Below are 17,500 nucleotides of genomic sequence, written 5' to 3' on the forward strand. Positions count from 1 at the left end.
CCCATGTAATACTCAAGTGACAAGTAGTAGATCCTCTACACATTATTGAACAGGACTTGAAACACGATAGTGTTAACACAAAGTTTTAGGACTACATAGCAATGCCAGTCTAAACATGCCTTAAATTGTAGCAAAAACATCCACACACACACACACACACACACACACACACACACACACACACACACACACACACACACTGAGCATGTATAAAACCAGTTGTAGAACCCGAACGAACAATTCACAGTTAATTTCTGAGGACTCCAGAGCTGTCTCAATTGCTAGTTAATGCTATACCTACTAGAATCCAGTTACTTGCACCCATTGTCATCAAGACTTTTTGACATTATATCCGTTGCTTGATTTATACTGCTATTGGTCTGCTGTGACATCCAAAAATCAGTACACCAACTGGCAGACATCACAATACCTTCCAGGACATTGACTGACATTGCTAATCAATACAATACGGGAATTCTTGTCCCCATACACAGTGAACTGTTGTGAATTTTGCTACCCCAACAAGAGGACCTTCAGCCAGAAATGAAGAACGTCATGTATTTAATGCTCATTTGAATGCAGTCAATCATAAATTAACGTCAAACGTTCCTTGTGGGTGGAGTTTTCTGGCACACCTTGAAGTTTGCGGGCCTCACTCTGTCTACTACCTTTCCATTTCAGTCCTCTTTACTATTTAACGTACAACGTACACCGCAGTAGCAACAAGCTGCACGTCAAACACAAACGCTTCCTGAACAAACCGGTATAGTGCAGTCTATAGCTCTAGACAGTATAGTATGCATATCGATGGTGTAGTGTAGGCAAACGACTATCCAATTCGCAGCTCTACAACTGTCTACATTCTGTATTATCACTCTTCAACTGACAGCTCCAGTTGTTGATGACCTGTTGAACAATGCAGCACAGCTGCGGCCTCCAAATATTGAAGACAGACCAGCAGGAGTCACCGCCACATAATTAACACATGCAAGCACTGTGCTCTATAACTAAAATTAGAAAAATTCTACAAAATTCTCACGCTGTCTATCAATCTCATAGCTATCTCCAGAAACACAAACTAGTGCTATTATTCACAAATCAAGCTGAGAATGCTCACACGCATGAAATGTTCCCTTACCTTTGGGTCTTTTTCGTAATACGACTGCTGCGTTCGAATCCATTTGCCGACCAGCTGGTCGCGCACGACGTGGCTCAGTGTCAGGTAGTAGTCTCGAGCCGTGGCGACATTCCTGTCTTTGACGAGCGTGTAGTGAAGATGGCGGTTGAATGAACGCGTCACAGCGGCCACGCTTTCCAATTCCGGGATGCAACGCATCGATATCTGCTTGCGTCGAAAGCTGTCCGTGCGCTGTAGAGTGCGGTCGGCCTTCTCCACGGGCGCAGCAGCTTCCGCCATGATAATAACTGAAATGGGTCAACCGGCAAAAATTTGCGCGTGCGCACAAATTACAAGGACTCCGAGGCTAAGCCTATCATATGGCTGTGATTGCATTGAACAAAACGCGTACGTACCGTACTGTAGTGTACAATACAAGTGGAAGGTTCTCTACCAGTAACAGCAACAATTCCTTCTCACTGTATAAGTAAACTCTACCCTCTAGGTAACTCCTAGTTCTTTTTGAGATTTTAAATCTGTTGAACATGTACATGGATCCAGAGGAAAAAGACACAAGATTCACAATCAGTTATTGTTTGCAAAGTGTTACAACAAACAGTCTAGACTAATCAGGTTGAACATAAACAACAACAACACAACAACAACAGCAGCAGCAGCAGCAGCAGCAAGTGAACACAGTCACTGTGCACATAACAAGCAGCAGAGAATACCAGTAAATAATGTGTTACAACCTATTCAGACATACATATTTGGCAAGCTTCTTGATTGCTTCAGCAAGTGTTTTCACATGTAACAGACAAATAACTGCAGTTGTTTGTACGCACAATATACACATTATAAGACTTGCCTAGAACAACACAGATACTGTAGTGTCATAATATCAGACAGTTGGTGTCTACGACAACAAAGCACCAGAACCAGCAAAACTGGCAGTACATTTCGTAACTTCACTCAACTAAACCATTGATAGTTTCATGGTATTTGATAAGTTTTCACTGTTAGAAGCTAGAACATCAGCGGTGAAATACAATTCCCTCTAGAGCACCCAACCAATATTCTTGGTGCATAATCAAGATTCTCATTCTAATTAATGTATAAGCAATAAACTATAAGCACCAAGTGTTCAATCATTCCTGCATAATCCAAAAATTGTAACTCCAGTGTAAGCATCCTATTGCTGCCTAATCCTTGTCCATTCTATCAATCGTTCAGGAGATCGATACAGAAAGAATAGTTTGCCTACAAGCATTTCTTCAAGTTGCAAACCTTCTGGACCAAATTCACGAACCAAAAAGATGTCTTCACAGAGACGAACGATATCTGCTGGCTCAGGAACATCTTCATAAATTATCTTGTGAGAGATGCCTTTGGTGAAACCCTTCAAGAACTGGCCAATTACCAGCACAATAGAAATATACAAACCAATAACTCTGAAACACAAAACTAAACCAGTTTCAACAAGTTATAATGATGCAAAAACATTACGAGCTTCCGGCAAAGAAAGAAAAGACAGGTGGAGCAACTGGTTCACTAAAGATGATAATTTCCAATGCATGGGCATCCCTAGATCCAGGTAGATCAGGTAGTACGTGTTCAGAAGTCTGCATGAGATTCCACCATTCTTTCTCTGTGCTACTGTTTAATGACAGTGAACAGTTTGCCCAAGAAGCTAAGCAAAAACAACTTCAACTTCCACAACAACAACACTCATACTATGTTACATACTGTTCATATTCTTAAATGCACTCAATTGTATAGACTTCTTGTTTGCTGGTGCACTGATAAACACAGGAAAAAGGTTCGGCAATTCCCTACACCAACAAAAGATTCACTAGTTTACAACATGTACCTGAGAAATAAATACTAAGCTCACGCAACAATCCGAGAGTCATTCAACAGCATATCTGCAATGGCTATCCGAGTAGAATTCCCCTCGTCATATGAGATGTTGCGCTTTCCGTTAACAACTTGAGCAATCAATCCAGTGGGTGGATTCCTTGTAATTGACCATTGAAAATCCAAGTTGACAATCGAAGTTGAATTTGCCAGCGTGTTAGCTAATAGTTTACGAGTAGGAGGACTGATGATCCACAAAGAACCAGACCCGTTAGGAATAAGAATGCGAGAAATATCTCCCTTCTTGTATCGAGTAAACATAGCCTTCTGTTCCTAAACAATAACACTTTGTGTCAACTCTCAATAAAATTTCACACATTGCTCGAAATACAAAAATAACAGTCACTAGCACACACTTCATGCCAACTGATGTGCACCTACATCACTGCTGCTGTAGCGATTCTTCAATAAGTTGTACTGATCACTATTCAGTGTGTGAATATTTTGATCGTTAGCAGTGAAACGAAACAGTGGCTAAAATCAATAGCTATGTTTATATGCACACACTACTAACTTTCACAATCATGTATACAACCTCATAACCTGCAAGACTTAATTCCACCGAGACTTCAGTTGGACGATTGGCTACAGCTGACGAATTGACAAGAGAGATCCATAACAAGGGAAACCAAAGGACGATAACAAGAACCAAGATCAATACTGTCCCAATGATAAACTTTGTGATTGGAGGTTGCCTGTCTCCCATAGTTCGAGGGTTGAGCTACAGACAAAACATAATTGGCGTAGCTCAGACAATTATGTAGCAAACAAGTTCGTATTAACAACAATTGCATATACACTCAAGCAAATCTTAGTACACAACTTACAATGTAAAATATGTCCTACCTCTTCTCGTACTCTCTTGCACTTGACCAAAAACATTTCATACCATATATCCTGCACCTTTAACCACTGCATAATCTCCAGTGTTGTGTTAGCAACACACCAGTCCATCAGCTCCCGAAGTTCAGTGTAAAATGGAAGGACAAATAATCTGTTACAACGTCGTGAATTAAAAATGTCCAATGTTACACCCAAGGTGACATATTCTTACACTTGAATAACCCGACCCTTGCTCACTGGGTATCTCTTAGTGTCCATAAGAAAATTTCCACTTCGACGAGGAGGATAGCCTGCTGCTATCTGAGCAGATGACAAACCCATATACATGCACTTGAAAAAATACCATGTCTGGACTACTGTATTCCCGACGAACGACCTACAATAACCACACATAATTAAATAACTACAAAATGTGATTAGCCTTAACTTAAAGCAACACAATTAAGATGCCAACTAGTTGTGTGTGTGTGTGTGTGTGTGTGTGTGTGTGTGTGCGCACGCGCACGCACCTCTTAGTTACCAATGGCAGAATCAAGAACACCCAAATATGAACCACGATCACCACAGCAAAATTCAAGATGAGCTTGCCAAATGCCCAACCAGAACGATACAGCAATCGATCTACCAATAGCAGCAAGAACTGCACAATAAGCATAGCAATAAAGGGAACAGGGATGTAGTTTTGTTCGAGATAGCTTGCTACATTTTCACTTGCTTGCTGCAGCAGAAAAATAGAATGCACTTGATGGTAACAGAACATCTACTACATCCAAACTCTCACCCCAAACGATGACCAGCCAAATACTGTAATAACAAAACAAAGCACCTCAACCAAAAACATGAGTGTGTAGTAGTCTCGCCATCCAGAACTACAGTCATTTGAAACTGCACGATGAAAAAACACACGCACTACGTGCAAGAAGGATGAGCTGCAATCAAAACTACATTGATTATATATGTTGCAGCAATTAGCCTACGCATGATGACTTGCCAAGGGTTTTTCTTTGTGTCCTTGCCTGATTCAGCAACACTTGCCTCATTACCATCGTCACTATCATCGTCATCATCATCATCAACAACAATACTGTCTTCACGTAGACCATCCGTAGCAGTCTGATCTTCACTACCAAGCCACAAACCCCTCAGCTGCAGTTTAGCAATGTGGATTGCAACAGCCCACAACACAGCAAAATCAGCTATTGACCGAGCTGTAAAATCCCCCCCCTAGAATTGACAACAGATTCAGATTCATTACAAATTCCTTACATAAGAGATTAAAAATATCAATTCAAAGTTCTCGCCACAACAAATTAATTGGGTTTCCTACTCCAACCTACATGACAGTCAATTTGAACTAATTAGCTTGTCAACAACAGCAAAGCTGCTTATAAATTCAATAAGAAGATAACAACTACAACAGCACAACAAATAGTAAAAGTGTGAAGTCATCAACACACACACACACACACACACACACACACACACACACACACACACACACACACACACACACACAAAACAAAAACAAACTAAGTATGCTCAGCGTACCTGCTCTATTCCAACATAAGTAGTCCATTTCAATGGCTTCCCATCTGATTCTTTCAATGGAATCAGAGTACTTTGACAAATGTAACGAATAACAATAAGAATCATGACATAGAGCTCCACGACTATCCAGAATGTCTTGCTTGGTCGTGGCACAGACAGCAAGCCCCAGAAAAATACAAAAAGAGGCAACGGAAGTGAAAGAGCATTTCCCTGTACTGTGAAGTTAATGATCATGATAAGGTAGCATATAAGGTCAGTGCGTGACACAATGGCATAGTATAGAGATTTGACCAACTTTGTAAAGTGAGATGTGACATTCACTAATCCATCCTTCAGTTTTTCACGAAGCTTCTTGGCTCTTTCTGCATTATCAGGATGTTCAATATCAGATTGCAAAAATTCATCAATGAGTGACTTTGGTTCTTCATTTTCAGATTTAAATATTGGTCTACCCACTTCTTCACTGATTTCCTCCATTGACGACCTTTCAACACCATTCTGTTGTTCAGCCTCCTTCTTGCGCATGTCTTCCAAAGTAATCGTTACAGCTCTATATGATGCTGACACACTCTGCAGCCAGAGTGTTAGTTGTTCTACAACATCCAGCAAAGTTAGTTTAATCTTCTGCAAAGTGCTCAAGTCTGATGTTGGATCAATATCAACATTGACTTCTTTTGTATCTGCAGGCTCCGACTGCAAAGATTCTTTGTCAATTGCAGCTGCTAAAGCTGGATCGATTGTATCCTTATCTGTCAAAGAGGGGTGGTCTGCTTCTGTTATTCCATCAACAAGTTTAGCTAAAACATAGAGTAGCATTAATTAGCAAAATTGATAACCTAAAATAATGTAGCAATATAAGACACCACCACAAAAAAAACAAGAATAAATACAAGTTACAGTATATTACAAAGTTGTACAGGCTCATTGCTGTGGTACACTGTATAAATGAGGCAATCAAAAGCTTTGCAATGTACTTATATCCAAGTTATGTATTACATCTTGTATTTAATGACGTAGATTGAAAAACACAAACGTTTGAAATGATTTCTATTTATGCTGTGTGAAACAAAATTCCCTTGATTGCCTCAAAGTTATACTACCACCTACAAATTGCCAAAATGCACCGAAACAAGTGACTATACTTTACTGCTGGACAAATGCATTATTAATCATAACTAGACACTAAACAGCTGCAACCGATAAGGTACTGCATCAGCTAGTCCAGAGGAACATGCAAACTAAACTTAACCCACACATTGCATTCAACAATGAACATTACCACCACATAAACACACAAATTTACTTACTTCCTGCATACAGAAACTGAAATATCTGGTGATCTTGTTTCAATTTTTCCACACTACAATCAATGTCACATCTTAGGCATCATATTGTCATCAAAACAACAACAAATAATTTTACTGAGCTCTAATAATTTCATTTCTTTCCTCCTCGGCAGCCTTCAGTTTATTTCGCATATATCTAGTTGCTTGAGTTACCATAATAGCTCCACTAACAACATGACAAGTGACTTAATATAACATACAATCTGCAAAAAAGTAAATAGTACGTTTTCAAGTTGGATATGTACCAGCGCACTTCTTTTTGAATAAGATGAAAGTATTGAGTTTGAAATATGTATCGTTGAATAAGAATAAAGCCAAATGATGCTACGTCCAGAGCAAGACCCGTACTGTCTATATCTATGCCTGATTTACACGTCCCAAATTCTAAGGCTAGAAGTTACAAAAGCAAGTAATCAGGAAACAAAGACAAACTCAAATCTACTTTACGTATCTTTACTCCATTGAATTACTCTTATCCACTGTCCTAATACTGACTTGTCTTGTTTGCCTAGTCCCTGTCTGTGTCTGTGTGTCCATCCATCCGTCCACTCATTTGTTTGTCTGTCTGTCTGTCTGTCTGTCTGTCTGTCTGTCAATGGTAGTATATTTTCATAAATCACAGCTATTACAATGAAATGCAAACTACAGATCGCTAATAGTGTTCTCAAAAGTCAAATACATTTTCTAAACATATTTCCAAGGCCCAAAGGAAGCTAGACTCTGTCTGTCTGTCTATCTGTCTGTCTGTCTTCGAGTCCCTCTGTCTGTCTGTCTTCGAGTCCCTACAGTGTACCATTTCTGTACATTTGATAATAATAATACTTATCTATCTCTCCACTCAATGTTAGTCAATCTCACTACATACATATTTGAGATTCCTTGGAATGCAGTATTCAAACAAGTCCTTTGTATATAAAAAGGTTCTAAAAACAATCACGTCTTACTTATGCCAAGATCCTTTTGATAAAGATGTCTATTGAGGCACACGATATTGAAGAGTTTAACAAGACCACAAGGTACAACGTTACTGTGTACACATGCCAGCTCCTGCAAAACAGACAAACTACCCCTAAATACAAGACTACAAGATCACCATCCTTAAACGCACACCAAATACTAAACTATCAAGCAACAAGAGACCATGCAACCACACTTTAAACTCACCATGTTTCATGCTCCCGAGCATGACTTAGGAGTAACAAACGTAGTATTACTAGTTTAACAGTCACCGTCATTATGTTCTTGCTACCTAATGTACCAAATAACCAGCTGATAACTGCCTATACTATCAGTATTTGTAATTCAATTTTTATTTATTTCTTTAATGTAGAAGCAATGCACCAGTCTTTGTAAGTTGAAAATCCTATTAGTATGACAAAACATTTGCTTAACTAAACAAGTTTTAATAGACTAGTACTTAATCATACAGCATATACTGTATGTCATACATTACATGTAGTTTCTACCTAGTACCGAATTGGGTCACATACATAAACATGCAAGTTGAAACTTAACATCTCTACAGTCAAAAACACCATCATCACTGTCAAATTCTCACAGAAATTTCTTATTAAAAGTTTTAAGCAGAGCCAACACCTCAAAAGGGGACCCTAATTCGGATTATTCCCCAAAACTGTTCTTTTATCAAAGTTCTATCATCCAACCAAATTTCATCAAAATCAATCCACACACTTTTAGTAATCTTGTCCACAAACAATTAATTAAACAAACAAGCAAACCAAAGCCAATAAAAAGGCAAAAGAAATGTAATATTATCAGTAGAAGTTCATTTCAATGATTTGAGCATCAGAAAGTATCTAACCTGTAATGCCACTTTGGCAATTATTACCAACATATTGTACAACAGTACACAGTTCCATCTAAAACAGAAAACGTAAACATGATCTGTCGCTCAATGAATCTTGCATTTGTGGCTCACAATAAACGTAACGACTTTTCACTGAAAGTGAGTTGCTTTTGTCCAATCCAAAGAATAATGAATGCAAAAAGAATGTAGCCAAGACAGAAGACACTGATCCGATTGACTCCCGTCAAAAAAATCATCAACACAGTAAACCAATACGCATACTTGAAAATCACAATCTAATGAGGTACAACATTGAGTTAGTCACATGGCCAGTAAAAGTCTCTGCTGAAATAACATGCGATGCAGACCACTGTTACATGTCATGCAAGAAATACAACCTTACTTTCACATAATCCAGCCACAGCCTGCAAGACCACAAATCATAGTTAATATAACACAACAAAGTAGTAAAGCTAGAAAATCCATAACCTCTGCCATGAGGATTTTGTATCAGGAAATGTAAAGTCTGGAGGTTCATAGCTTGATTTGGCAGTACTGGGGTCCAACAACTTAGAAGGTGAAGTAGTGTGTTGTCTTTCTTTCCAACGATATAAAGCCCATTGAAAACCTAATAGCAGGAGCAGCACAAAATCTCCTGCAACACAGTCCAAATAGTGTTGAACAAAACATGGAAATCTATACAACACAATTCAACCTACCTACAAGAAACCACTTGCTCAGCGGATGCAGACTTCTAAGTCTCTGCTCCAGAGATGGACGAAACACAGGAAGATAGAGCCAGCCCAAAAGACCAATGTTTTTCTGAGATGGAATCCATGGATAATCTGGACAGAAATATACCTTACACCTAATCTAGACAATTTTCTTCCAACTGTAGAACATACTCTTCTCGTAAAAGTGACACATAATAGGTGGCATTCCAACTAAGAGTGCATACTCCACCCATAAGCATATTGAAACAATGATGGTGACAACCGGCCATAGTATTCGACGACAAGGATTTGAGACTACTAAAAGTAGAGCAAGCAGGAGGCAGTAAAACAGTCCATATACATCTAGACGAACAGCTCCAACAATGGCAAAAGCTAGAAAACACAGCTGCACAAAACGTTAGCATTAAATTCTGCAACACCACAAACTGCCTGCACACTCACCTTCATCCCAAACATATCAAAAAAATTGTTAACCAGATATTTGAATGCTGAAGTAAGGTCATTGTCAGTTTCCACCCGTGTTACTTGAAGAAATAGAGCTCGCTCTTCTGGTAATTCAGCAGCAGGTTTAGTTTGTGAACTATCATTCTAAAGTAAGCAAAATAATTTAATAATCAATATTATATACATCTAGAGCAAACGATCTGCATTTGTGCATAAAGTTTCCCTAACTAATGCATTCATCAATTCTTGTATAGTCAGTCCTTCTAGTACTAGTATTCACAATCTGCCATTCCTTTCATCCTCTCTTCGTTCTCTGCCCTCCCTTCCTTTCCTTCTTCTTTTGCCTCTCTTCTGTCTACAATTTAATATATTCGATAACACTTATTCCTACTGGAACAATGCCCACTACTTTCAATACAGCCTTCTAATCCAAGCAGCCTTGCCACTCGGGCACTATCACTGTTATATGAACAGTACAACAACACTTAAACATCACTTAACATTAGCTGTAGATTACAAGTTCAGACCACAAACAAGTTACATGTGTTGTAAAGTTATCCAGTTTACTCCATCATACCTGATGTCGCTGTACAGTGACTACCAAAGCTATTAGCACCACAATCACTATGTAGCCCTGCACAACAAGAATAAAACAACGGCAAACGGAAACAAAACGCTGTGCACAACTCACTGCAATATAACACCCAATACATGATACTTTCTTAAGTCCAAACCATTCGGCCAGAACCATTCCATTTGTCTGAAACAACCAAATCCACGTCTACTACCATACTACTGTAGTTGTGCTAAAACTTACAAAAGACACATTGCCACAACTATACTTCTTATTATCCACTTCAACAAAGTTCAGCTGATAAAGCATTTTAGCAGTGATGGTCAAAGATGTCCAGACCATGAAACAGAAATAGAATAGTTTCCGAAACCCCGTTGTCATGATGCAGAAACATATTATAATGACGACCGGAAGTTCGATAGCACTGACCTACGTACACACAATAACACAAATAGCAATATCAGCTACAAGTTAAATAAAACTGGTATCTAAGCATAGCATATCACACAGTCTATGTACTCAAATTTTAGCACATGTACGGTATTCCTCCTACACTGTAGTGTCTCATGCTAAGGCTGCATACATCAGACTATACTAGTACCCTCGTTATACACATATAGTACAGAAAGAGATAATCAGGCAGTCCACTGCAATTCTATCAATAGCAACTACATGAATTTGAATTTCTCTGCTTGTTCTTGTGGCTTCTTCCAAACTAAGTCTCTTCCAAACTAAGTCTCTTACAAAACTGTCAGTTCCTCAATTTTCAAAACCTTTTGTTTTGAACATACGTATTTGATTTACAGCAACAAACTGACCACCATTCTCCAATTCTCCTAACACTAACCTGCTGGATTGCCACAATGAAAATACATAACAGAAGGCCTGATGACAAATACAGCTCAAGAATACGAAGTACCACCGCTGTCAGTCTAACAACAAAACGACTGAGTGCATTCCAAAACAGCCATCGCAAATTTTGGTGTGTAAGTTCAGGTTCCTCTTCCTGCAAACTTCCGTCATCCTTCAGGTCTGCTGATGCTTGAACAGAAGCCTCCTGAGTGGTTTCTGGTGCTCTAAAATTCAAAACATTTGCACTTCAAATACTAGTACAACAGCTTACAATAAAAAGAATAAGAACAGATGCATAGAAAATCATTTGACACCCAATTTAATTAACAACAGTAAGTACATAGTTGGAGTTGTTTTTTTTCGTGACAAATCTTCTATCTGAGAATCCTCCGGCTTGGCCTCTTGCACTGGCTGGCCTCTAACTCGTCGATGAAAGTACTTCAACTGCAATATGACAACGATGAGGGCAACAGTAGGAGTCAACATGTTGACAAAAAGCTCGCCACTATCAAATCTCTTCAAGCCAATATCAGACAACCTAAACACCACAGAACAATTTTAGATTGCTAGTCCGTCAAATTCTAAGATGTAACGATGCTACTTCTAATTCCGTATTTAGAAACTTCACCCTATCTGTCAGTGTATTGATTGTCCATTTCACTTTGTCTCTCAATTTGTTATTGATTCAGACATTTTGCTGCCTATTGATCTACTCATTTATCCTCTTGTCTCTCTATTCACAAGCCTGTCTGTCTGTCAGTCGGTCCATCTGCTGGCTCCCCTATCTACAGCATTTCAATATTTGTTGGCATAGCTGTCTCCTCGAGCTATCTAATGCATTTAAAGTTCCCATATATTAAATTTCAATCCAACTAACTGACAAGACGCGTTTAAGCAGCCAACTCACAATGTTTTATTGTCAATTTCTGCCTGCGTAATGTTGTCACCATATGCAGCTTTTGTCAACTCATCATACACAACATCAAGTTGGAAAATATACAGCATCCAGACAAACAGTAGAGAGTAGATTGCCACCAACCACCACATAGGTGTAATGATAATTTTGTATAGTGCCCGAGAAAGCTAACACACAAAAAGCAAACACACAGTGAGACATCAACTACTAAACCCTAACAGTATCAACGATGCTCTTTCCTGTCCTATTACATAAAGCCCTTCAGCTTAGAATCATAATAACTAAATTCAGCCATCACTAAAACTAATTCAGCCACAGCATTCTGGGACAATCTGAGCAAGCACTTTAAAACAACATGATTACATCAAAACAAAAGACACAAAAATCTTTGATTCAATAGCCTTGTTAAGCATTATTTGTTATTATGACATTCATTACTTGTACGTAAACACAACAAACAAAAATATTATCAAACCTGAAAAAAGCCAAGAAGCAGTAGAAAGAATGCCATATACACAAACCGCATGACAGAAACTTCAACTGTGAGACTGACAAGCAAGAACACTGCAAAGCACAGGAGCACCCAGTACTCATATATAAATTTTATTATCCAGTCCAGTGCGTTAGCAAGGAAATCTTTCTCTGGGCTTGTAGAACCAGCTGAAGCTGGAACAAAACAATACAATTCGCTTTGCACATGACGAAATCACAAAGTATGCTCACTAAAAGTCTTTCTCAAATCTGCTAAGGTAATCGTTGAAGCTTTGCCTGACTTTTTGCTTTTCATTTCATAAAAGAACTGTCTCTGTGTCAGCCAAAATATCCACACAAAAACTATCTACAATAATGAGATTAAAATCATTTGCAATTTAGACAAAACAATAGAAATTAATCAACAAAAACAACATGCATCTAAACAGGACTGCAAACACAGATAGATGAAAGCATTAACAGCAGGTGGCTGGCTAATGAGACAAACAGAAACACACACACACACACACACACACACACACACACACACACACACACACACACACACACACACACACATGCACGCCCACACGTGCACACACACACACACACATACACACACACGCCCACACGTACACACACACACACACACACACACACACACACACACACACACACGCGCACACGTGCACACACAGGCAGACAGACAACAGACACAAAAACCGACAAGTAGGCAGGCAAGCAAGCAGTCAAGACAAACCATCTGATCACAAAGACACAAAATGTTATCAAGTTTGTGCCTGTGCCATGCATGCACTGTACCTGTACAGGAAGCAGATTTGCCCACTTCGATGTGAACCCAATCTGTTCTTTATCGTCTAACAAATGAAGATCATTAATTCCATCAAGAGAGTAGACATACTGTCCAATGACAAGGGCAAGTGAATACAACACCACCAGTGGTGATGAGTACTGACACAAAATTCGAGAGTGGTTATGCATCCAGATGACACATGCCCACACAAGAAGCACAAATGTCATCCAAGAAATAAAAATGATGCTCCATGCAATCATCACTATAACAGCAACATGCCAGCTGTTTTCCATTGCCAGCATATAAATGATGCCACAAATTTTGTGAAACTTTGACCAGCCACTTTCCTCTACTCTTACACGGACACTGCCAGTTCTTTCCGTCTCATCTTCTGGTTGGTCCACAATCTCTTTCGATGAAGTAGCAGCCATGACCTCCATAGAGCTGTAACGTTTCGGAGTCGAACCAGCCAATAACTAAAACGCAATAAGAACATCAGCAACCAGCAATTAATACAGCAACAAGTCCGGAAAGATCCATACTAACAAAGTTAGTCAGTTTACTTGGTAAATGATTTTAAAGAAAGCCATAATGTTAGTTATTGTCAGGCAAAGACTACGTTACATAGACCACTAATCTGCAAATGGCCACACCATTGGCACACCATAAAAGCACAAACGTGCACGCTTTCAGTCCACAAATAAGAGCAAGGCAGTGAGGCAGAGTATACAGTTAGCAATACAGTCAGTTAGTTTTAGTTAATTGCAAGTTAGTATTACATCGCACCTCCAATGTCTCACTAGTTTCAGTTTCAGACTGCAAAAAGCAAAAAGCAGTAAATAAACATCAAATAAAAGTAATACGAAGAAATCAACAAGCAGAAGAAGCATGAAATTCAAGTAACTGTCACAACATACTGCGCTTGTGTGTCCTGAGCTATGTGGGCGACGACGGCTCTTGGGATTAAGCCACCATCTATCCGTCTGATCGGCAGTGTCGTCACTGTTCTACAATTAACCATAAAGTCCCCCACAGTCTAAGAAATTAGTTACTTCAAACATAAATAAAAGCCTCACCGTAGGCTTGCCTGTTGGGACAAGACGAACGATGTGGATTTCATAAGTTGTGACAAAGTAGAGAAGAAGAACAGCAATAGGACTGACATAATCACGCCACTCGACATGAGAACCGGACGTAAACTTCCACGGATGATTGTCATTACAGCTGATAGCGTTAGAGATGTCAGTTAGTCCAAACAATCTAAAATATCACAACAAACGAATAATGTCCACTGCAAAATGTCCCAGAATGATAGTGCCTTACTAATAACTAGTTAAACCCAGTAGCAAATCTAGGGAGTGGCGTAACAGGCACACGCCTACCCCTTTTGAGACTGGAAGTATAGTACACGGAGAAGGCTACACTCAGACGCAGTCATTGTATAAACATTTTTCGTGTTTGTGAAAAGACTGTGTGACCAACGGTCACTCTATAGGCAACTTCTCTAGAAGAAAGCAGTTGTGCCATGAAAGTAACTCAATTAAATATCGCAAAGCTGGGATGACACAGAGCAGGTTCTCAATGCACTTATTCTACTCTGCGTACACAAGAACGTATAGACTTGCATACTGTTATCCGAGGAGACTGCTGCTCACTAATCATGTGTCATGTACATTTACCAGCTCTTGGTAATGTGATCTTGTTTCAAAGTTTGGTTAATACTGTTAATTACTAATTATTGATAACAGTATTAGTTTAATAATAGATCTGTCCAGTTTTTTTCTTTCGTGACGTCACATTGCCAGTACCCTAGAGTGTGCCTACCCCTTTCAAAAACTCTGGATCCGCCACGGCAACCATGTGACTAAAGCATTCTGTTTGTGGAATATTAAAGTGAACAAATACGGTTGTAAGGCCTCCGAAATGTCTAGTAGTGTTGCTCTTACAATAAATTTAGTGGCACCAAAGATTGTCACTACAGTCGAACCTCGCTAATCCGAATTGTGGTTATCTAGTTTCCAGCAAATGCATGTATCTGACTATTTTAAATCCTGATTGTCACATTATTTCGAAGAACATGTAGTTGTTGCAGCAGTGTCCTTTACAACAAACATGACAATTGTGTAGAGGTACGTAAATGCACCAGTGGTCTGGGTGTCCGAGGCAAGGTCTGGACCTCCAAGGCTACACGTTTCAACATTTTTGGTAATCCGAACAGGGCTTGGCATGGGGCTGTTTGGATTAGCGAGGTTCCACTCTACCACAGTTTAAACGTTTAGTCAAAACTGTCCAGTCTCACAAATCTCTCACATAGAAATGTGGCAGTTATTTGTAACGAACATTCATGAGACTGATTGCAGAATGATTGTCTGTACTAAAGTAACAGATTGAAACACAATTGTGGGTAATAACATTACACGACATTTCAACACATACTGTTAACATAATTCCATTTCTCCTGTGGCTAGTTCTGTGAACATTTACCATCTCGTGATTACCACCTAATAATGCACATGTCTAGATGCTAACACATTTGTTGCATTTTATCTTATTTGTACGTCAAATAGTTCGGACAAAATTGCTGCATAATACAATAAAAATAAAAACAAACGATGCACAATAAAATTATGGGTTCGACAGTTAGTGAAACGTAAGCACATAAACAATTACATTGTGCATAAAACAGGTGTCTACGCAAGAATAAAACGAAGCCAAAGATGCAAACTCTTACCTCATCCATTTACTTTCTGGTGGAAACTCATTTTGGAGTGCATAAAACTGGTAAATGTACATTACAAACAAGTGTAGAGCAGAGTAGAGTACAGTTAACAGCTTCGTCCAGTGAAGAATCGTTGGAAACGAAAGATACAGTGACCACACAATTCCAATAGTGAGCAACACAAGAAAGTACATGCCAGTCAAGATTGACGGTAGAATAACAGCAGCCACAAACAGACTGAGAGAAAAGAGAATGTTGTGAGCTAAAATCACTCTCGAAACAAACGTGTGGGATTGTTGATTCGATTGAGTGTCTTGACATCCTTCTGCATCTCTTGACTGCTCACCACTCTGCTGCCTCCTAGCCTTTAGGCCAAGTATGATTGCCAGCAGACAAGTAATAAAGACACCAACATCAGGAAGAAGATAACGAAGAAAGTCTTTATAATCAAATTCATTCATCCTAAGCAAACACGCACAACACTAAGTAATAATGACAATCTTCAGTATCCACAGTCCAGCTGCAAAAATGACCTTACATGAAAAGTCACTAAGTAAACACATAAAATATTAACAAGAAACTCAAAACCACCTCAAATGTCCTTTATACTACATGAAGCAAACCATCATCTGTGGTAAATAGATATAAATGAGGTTCGCTCTCAATTATGATTTAATTAATTATTTATCTATTTATTCTCCACTTTCCATGCTATCAAGTAAGTAGCTCCTCATAATATTTGCTAATCTAGCTAATCTGAGACAGAAAGTAAGCGATTGTCTGGCTCTAACTACTTCACTAATGAGCGACAAAGACTAAGAGCGTATTACCACTGTTGTAGATTCTAATTTGAAATCATCAAGTATACAATAAACATGCTTCCTTAATTAATTAAGTGTTAATCATTGAAATTAAACTAAACTCCTGCCCTTCTAGCAGTTCCATCTGAAACTATCTTTGGCGGCTTTCATTATTCATTATCAAAATTACTCAAGAGTGAAAAGCTTAAAACAAAACAATTTTTCCTTGCAAAATGATGGATAAACACTTCAAAGTTTTGGTGCTAAGAAGTACATAGATTAGAGGTCACTGTACAGTTTAGTTGATGCAATATTGGTTTCAGAGCAGCTGCCCTGGTTTCAATCACAACCTAGCAAGTAATTAACTAGTTGGAGCACATTGAATTGACATCACTTTCACTACTCTAGTTGGTATCACTTAGACCAGTTGTCAGTCTCATCAATATGATTTAACAAAGACACGTAGCTGTTTGACCAATAAATATTTATATCAAGCATTTTGCTACATACAGAAAACTAAAAGTACTAACAAAGTACATTTTCTAAACCAAACCACAATGATACTAAATTTAGGTGTCACATAATGTTAACAGTTTCA

General features: G+C 38.8%; 2 protein-coding genes across 4 annotated transcripts in view; both read right to left on the reverse strand.

Annotated features, from left to right (window-relative positions):
* The window catches only part of LOC134180511 (glycogen phosphorylase, brain form-like), an 11,032-nt gene extending 9,603 nt beyond the window's left edge, over positions 1 to 1,429 (reverse strand). Inside the window, exons 1-2 of the mRNA XM_062647682.1 lie at positions 1,139 to 1,429; positions 1 to 35 (exon numbers count right to left, since the gene is read on the reverse strand). The exon at positions 1 to 35 is cut by the window's left edge and continues 67 nt beyond it. Of these exons, the coding sequence (XP_062503666.1) occupies positions 1 to 35; positions 1,139 to 1,417 (314 nt within the window). The 5' untranslated portion in view covers positions 1,418 to 1,429. The remainder of the gene's footprint in view (positions 36 to 1,138) is intronic.
* A 665-nt stretch (positions 1,430 to 2,094) lies between these two features.
* Positions 2,095 to 17,500, reverse strand: part of LOC134180509 (piezo-type mechanosensitive ion channel component 1-like) — a 16,171-nt gene continuing 765 nt past the window's right edge. The window contains exons 5-40 of one of the 3 annotated variants that reach the window (XM_062647678.1): positions 16,115 to 16,564; positions 14,460 to 14,643; positions 14,301 to 14,390; positions 14,170 to 14,199; positions 13,392 to 13,859; positions 12,822 to 12,936; positions 12,574 to 12,764; positions 12,090 to 12,265; positions 11,523 to 11,720; positions 11,178 to 11,406; positions 10,574 to 10,759; positions 10,448 to 10,516; positions 10,334 to 10,390; positions 9,754 to 9,900; positions 9,484 to 9,697; positions 9,298 to 9,423; positions 9,068 to 9,233; positions 8,982 to 9,003; positions 8,711 to 8,874; positions 8,594 to 8,651; positions 7,716 to 7,818; positions 6,996 to 7,161; positions 6,848 to 6,937; positions 6,733 to 6,785; positions 5,426 to 6,222; positions 4,869 to 5,101; positions 4,659 to 4,806; positions 4,387 to 4,595; positions 4,089 to 4,253; positions 3,881 to 4,028; positions 3,570 to 3,755; positions 3,416 to 3,508; positions 3,012 to 3,307; positions 2,864 to 2,949; positions 2,624 to 2,807; positions 2,095 to 2,568 (exon numbers count right to left, since the gene is read on the reverse strand). In XM_062647678.1, the coding sequence (XP_062503662.1) occupies positions 2,310 to 2,568; positions 2,624 to 2,807; positions 2,864 to 2,949; positions 3,012 to 3,307; positions 3,416 to 3,508; positions 3,570 to 3,755; positions 3,881 to 4,028; positions 4,089 to 4,253; positions 4,387 to 4,595; positions 4,659 to 4,806; positions 4,869 to 5,101; positions 5,426 to 6,222; positions 6,733 to 6,785; positions 6,848 to 6,937; positions 6,996 to 7,161; positions 7,716 to 7,818; positions 8,594 to 8,651; positions 8,711 to 8,874; positions 8,982 to 9,003; positions 9,068 to 9,233; positions 9,298 to 9,423; positions 9,484 to 9,697; positions 9,754 to 9,900; positions 10,334 to 10,390; positions 10,448 to 10,516; positions 10,574 to 10,759; positions 11,178 to 11,406; positions 11,523 to 11,720; positions 12,090 to 12,265; positions 12,574 to 12,764; positions 12,822 to 12,936; positions 13,392 to 13,859; positions 14,170 to 14,199; positions 14,301 to 14,390; positions 14,460 to 14,643; positions 16,115 to 16,564 (6,556 nt within the window). In that variant the 3' untranslated portion in view covers positions 2,095 to 2,309. The remainder of the gene's footprint in view (positions 2,569 to 2,623; positions 2,808 to 2,863; positions 2,950 to 3,011; positions 3,308 to 3,415; positions 3,509 to 3,569; positions 3,756 to 3,880; positions 4,029 to 4,088; positions 4,254 to 4,386; positions 4,596 to 4,658; positions 4,807 to 4,868; positions 5,102 to 5,425; positions 6,223 to 6,732; positions 6,786 to 6,847; positions 6,938 to 6,995; positions 7,162 to 7,715; positions 7,819 to 8,593; positions 8,652 to 8,710; positions 8,875 to 8,981; positions 9,004 to 9,067; positions 9,234 to 9,297; positions 9,424 to 9,483; positions 9,698 to 9,753; positions 9,901 to 10,333; positions 10,391 to 10,447; positions 10,517 to 10,573; positions 10,760 to 11,177; positions 11,407 to 11,522; positions 11,721 to 12,089; positions 12,266 to 12,573; positions 12,765 to 12,821; positions 12,937 to 13,391; positions 13,860 to 14,169; positions 14,200 to 14,300; positions 14,391 to 14,459; positions 14,644 to 16,114; positions 16,565 to 17,500) is intronic. The other 2 variants (XM_062647679.1, XM_062647681.1) reach the window with 2 other exon arrangements.

This window comes from Corticium candelabrum, chromosome 5, assembly GCF_963422355.1.
Source record: "Corticium candelabrum chromosome 5, ooCorCand1.1, whole genome shotgun sequence".
Classification (NCBI taxonomy): Eukaryota; Metazoa; Porifera; class Homoscleromorpha; order Homosclerophorida; family Plakinidae; genus Corticium; species Corticium candelabrum.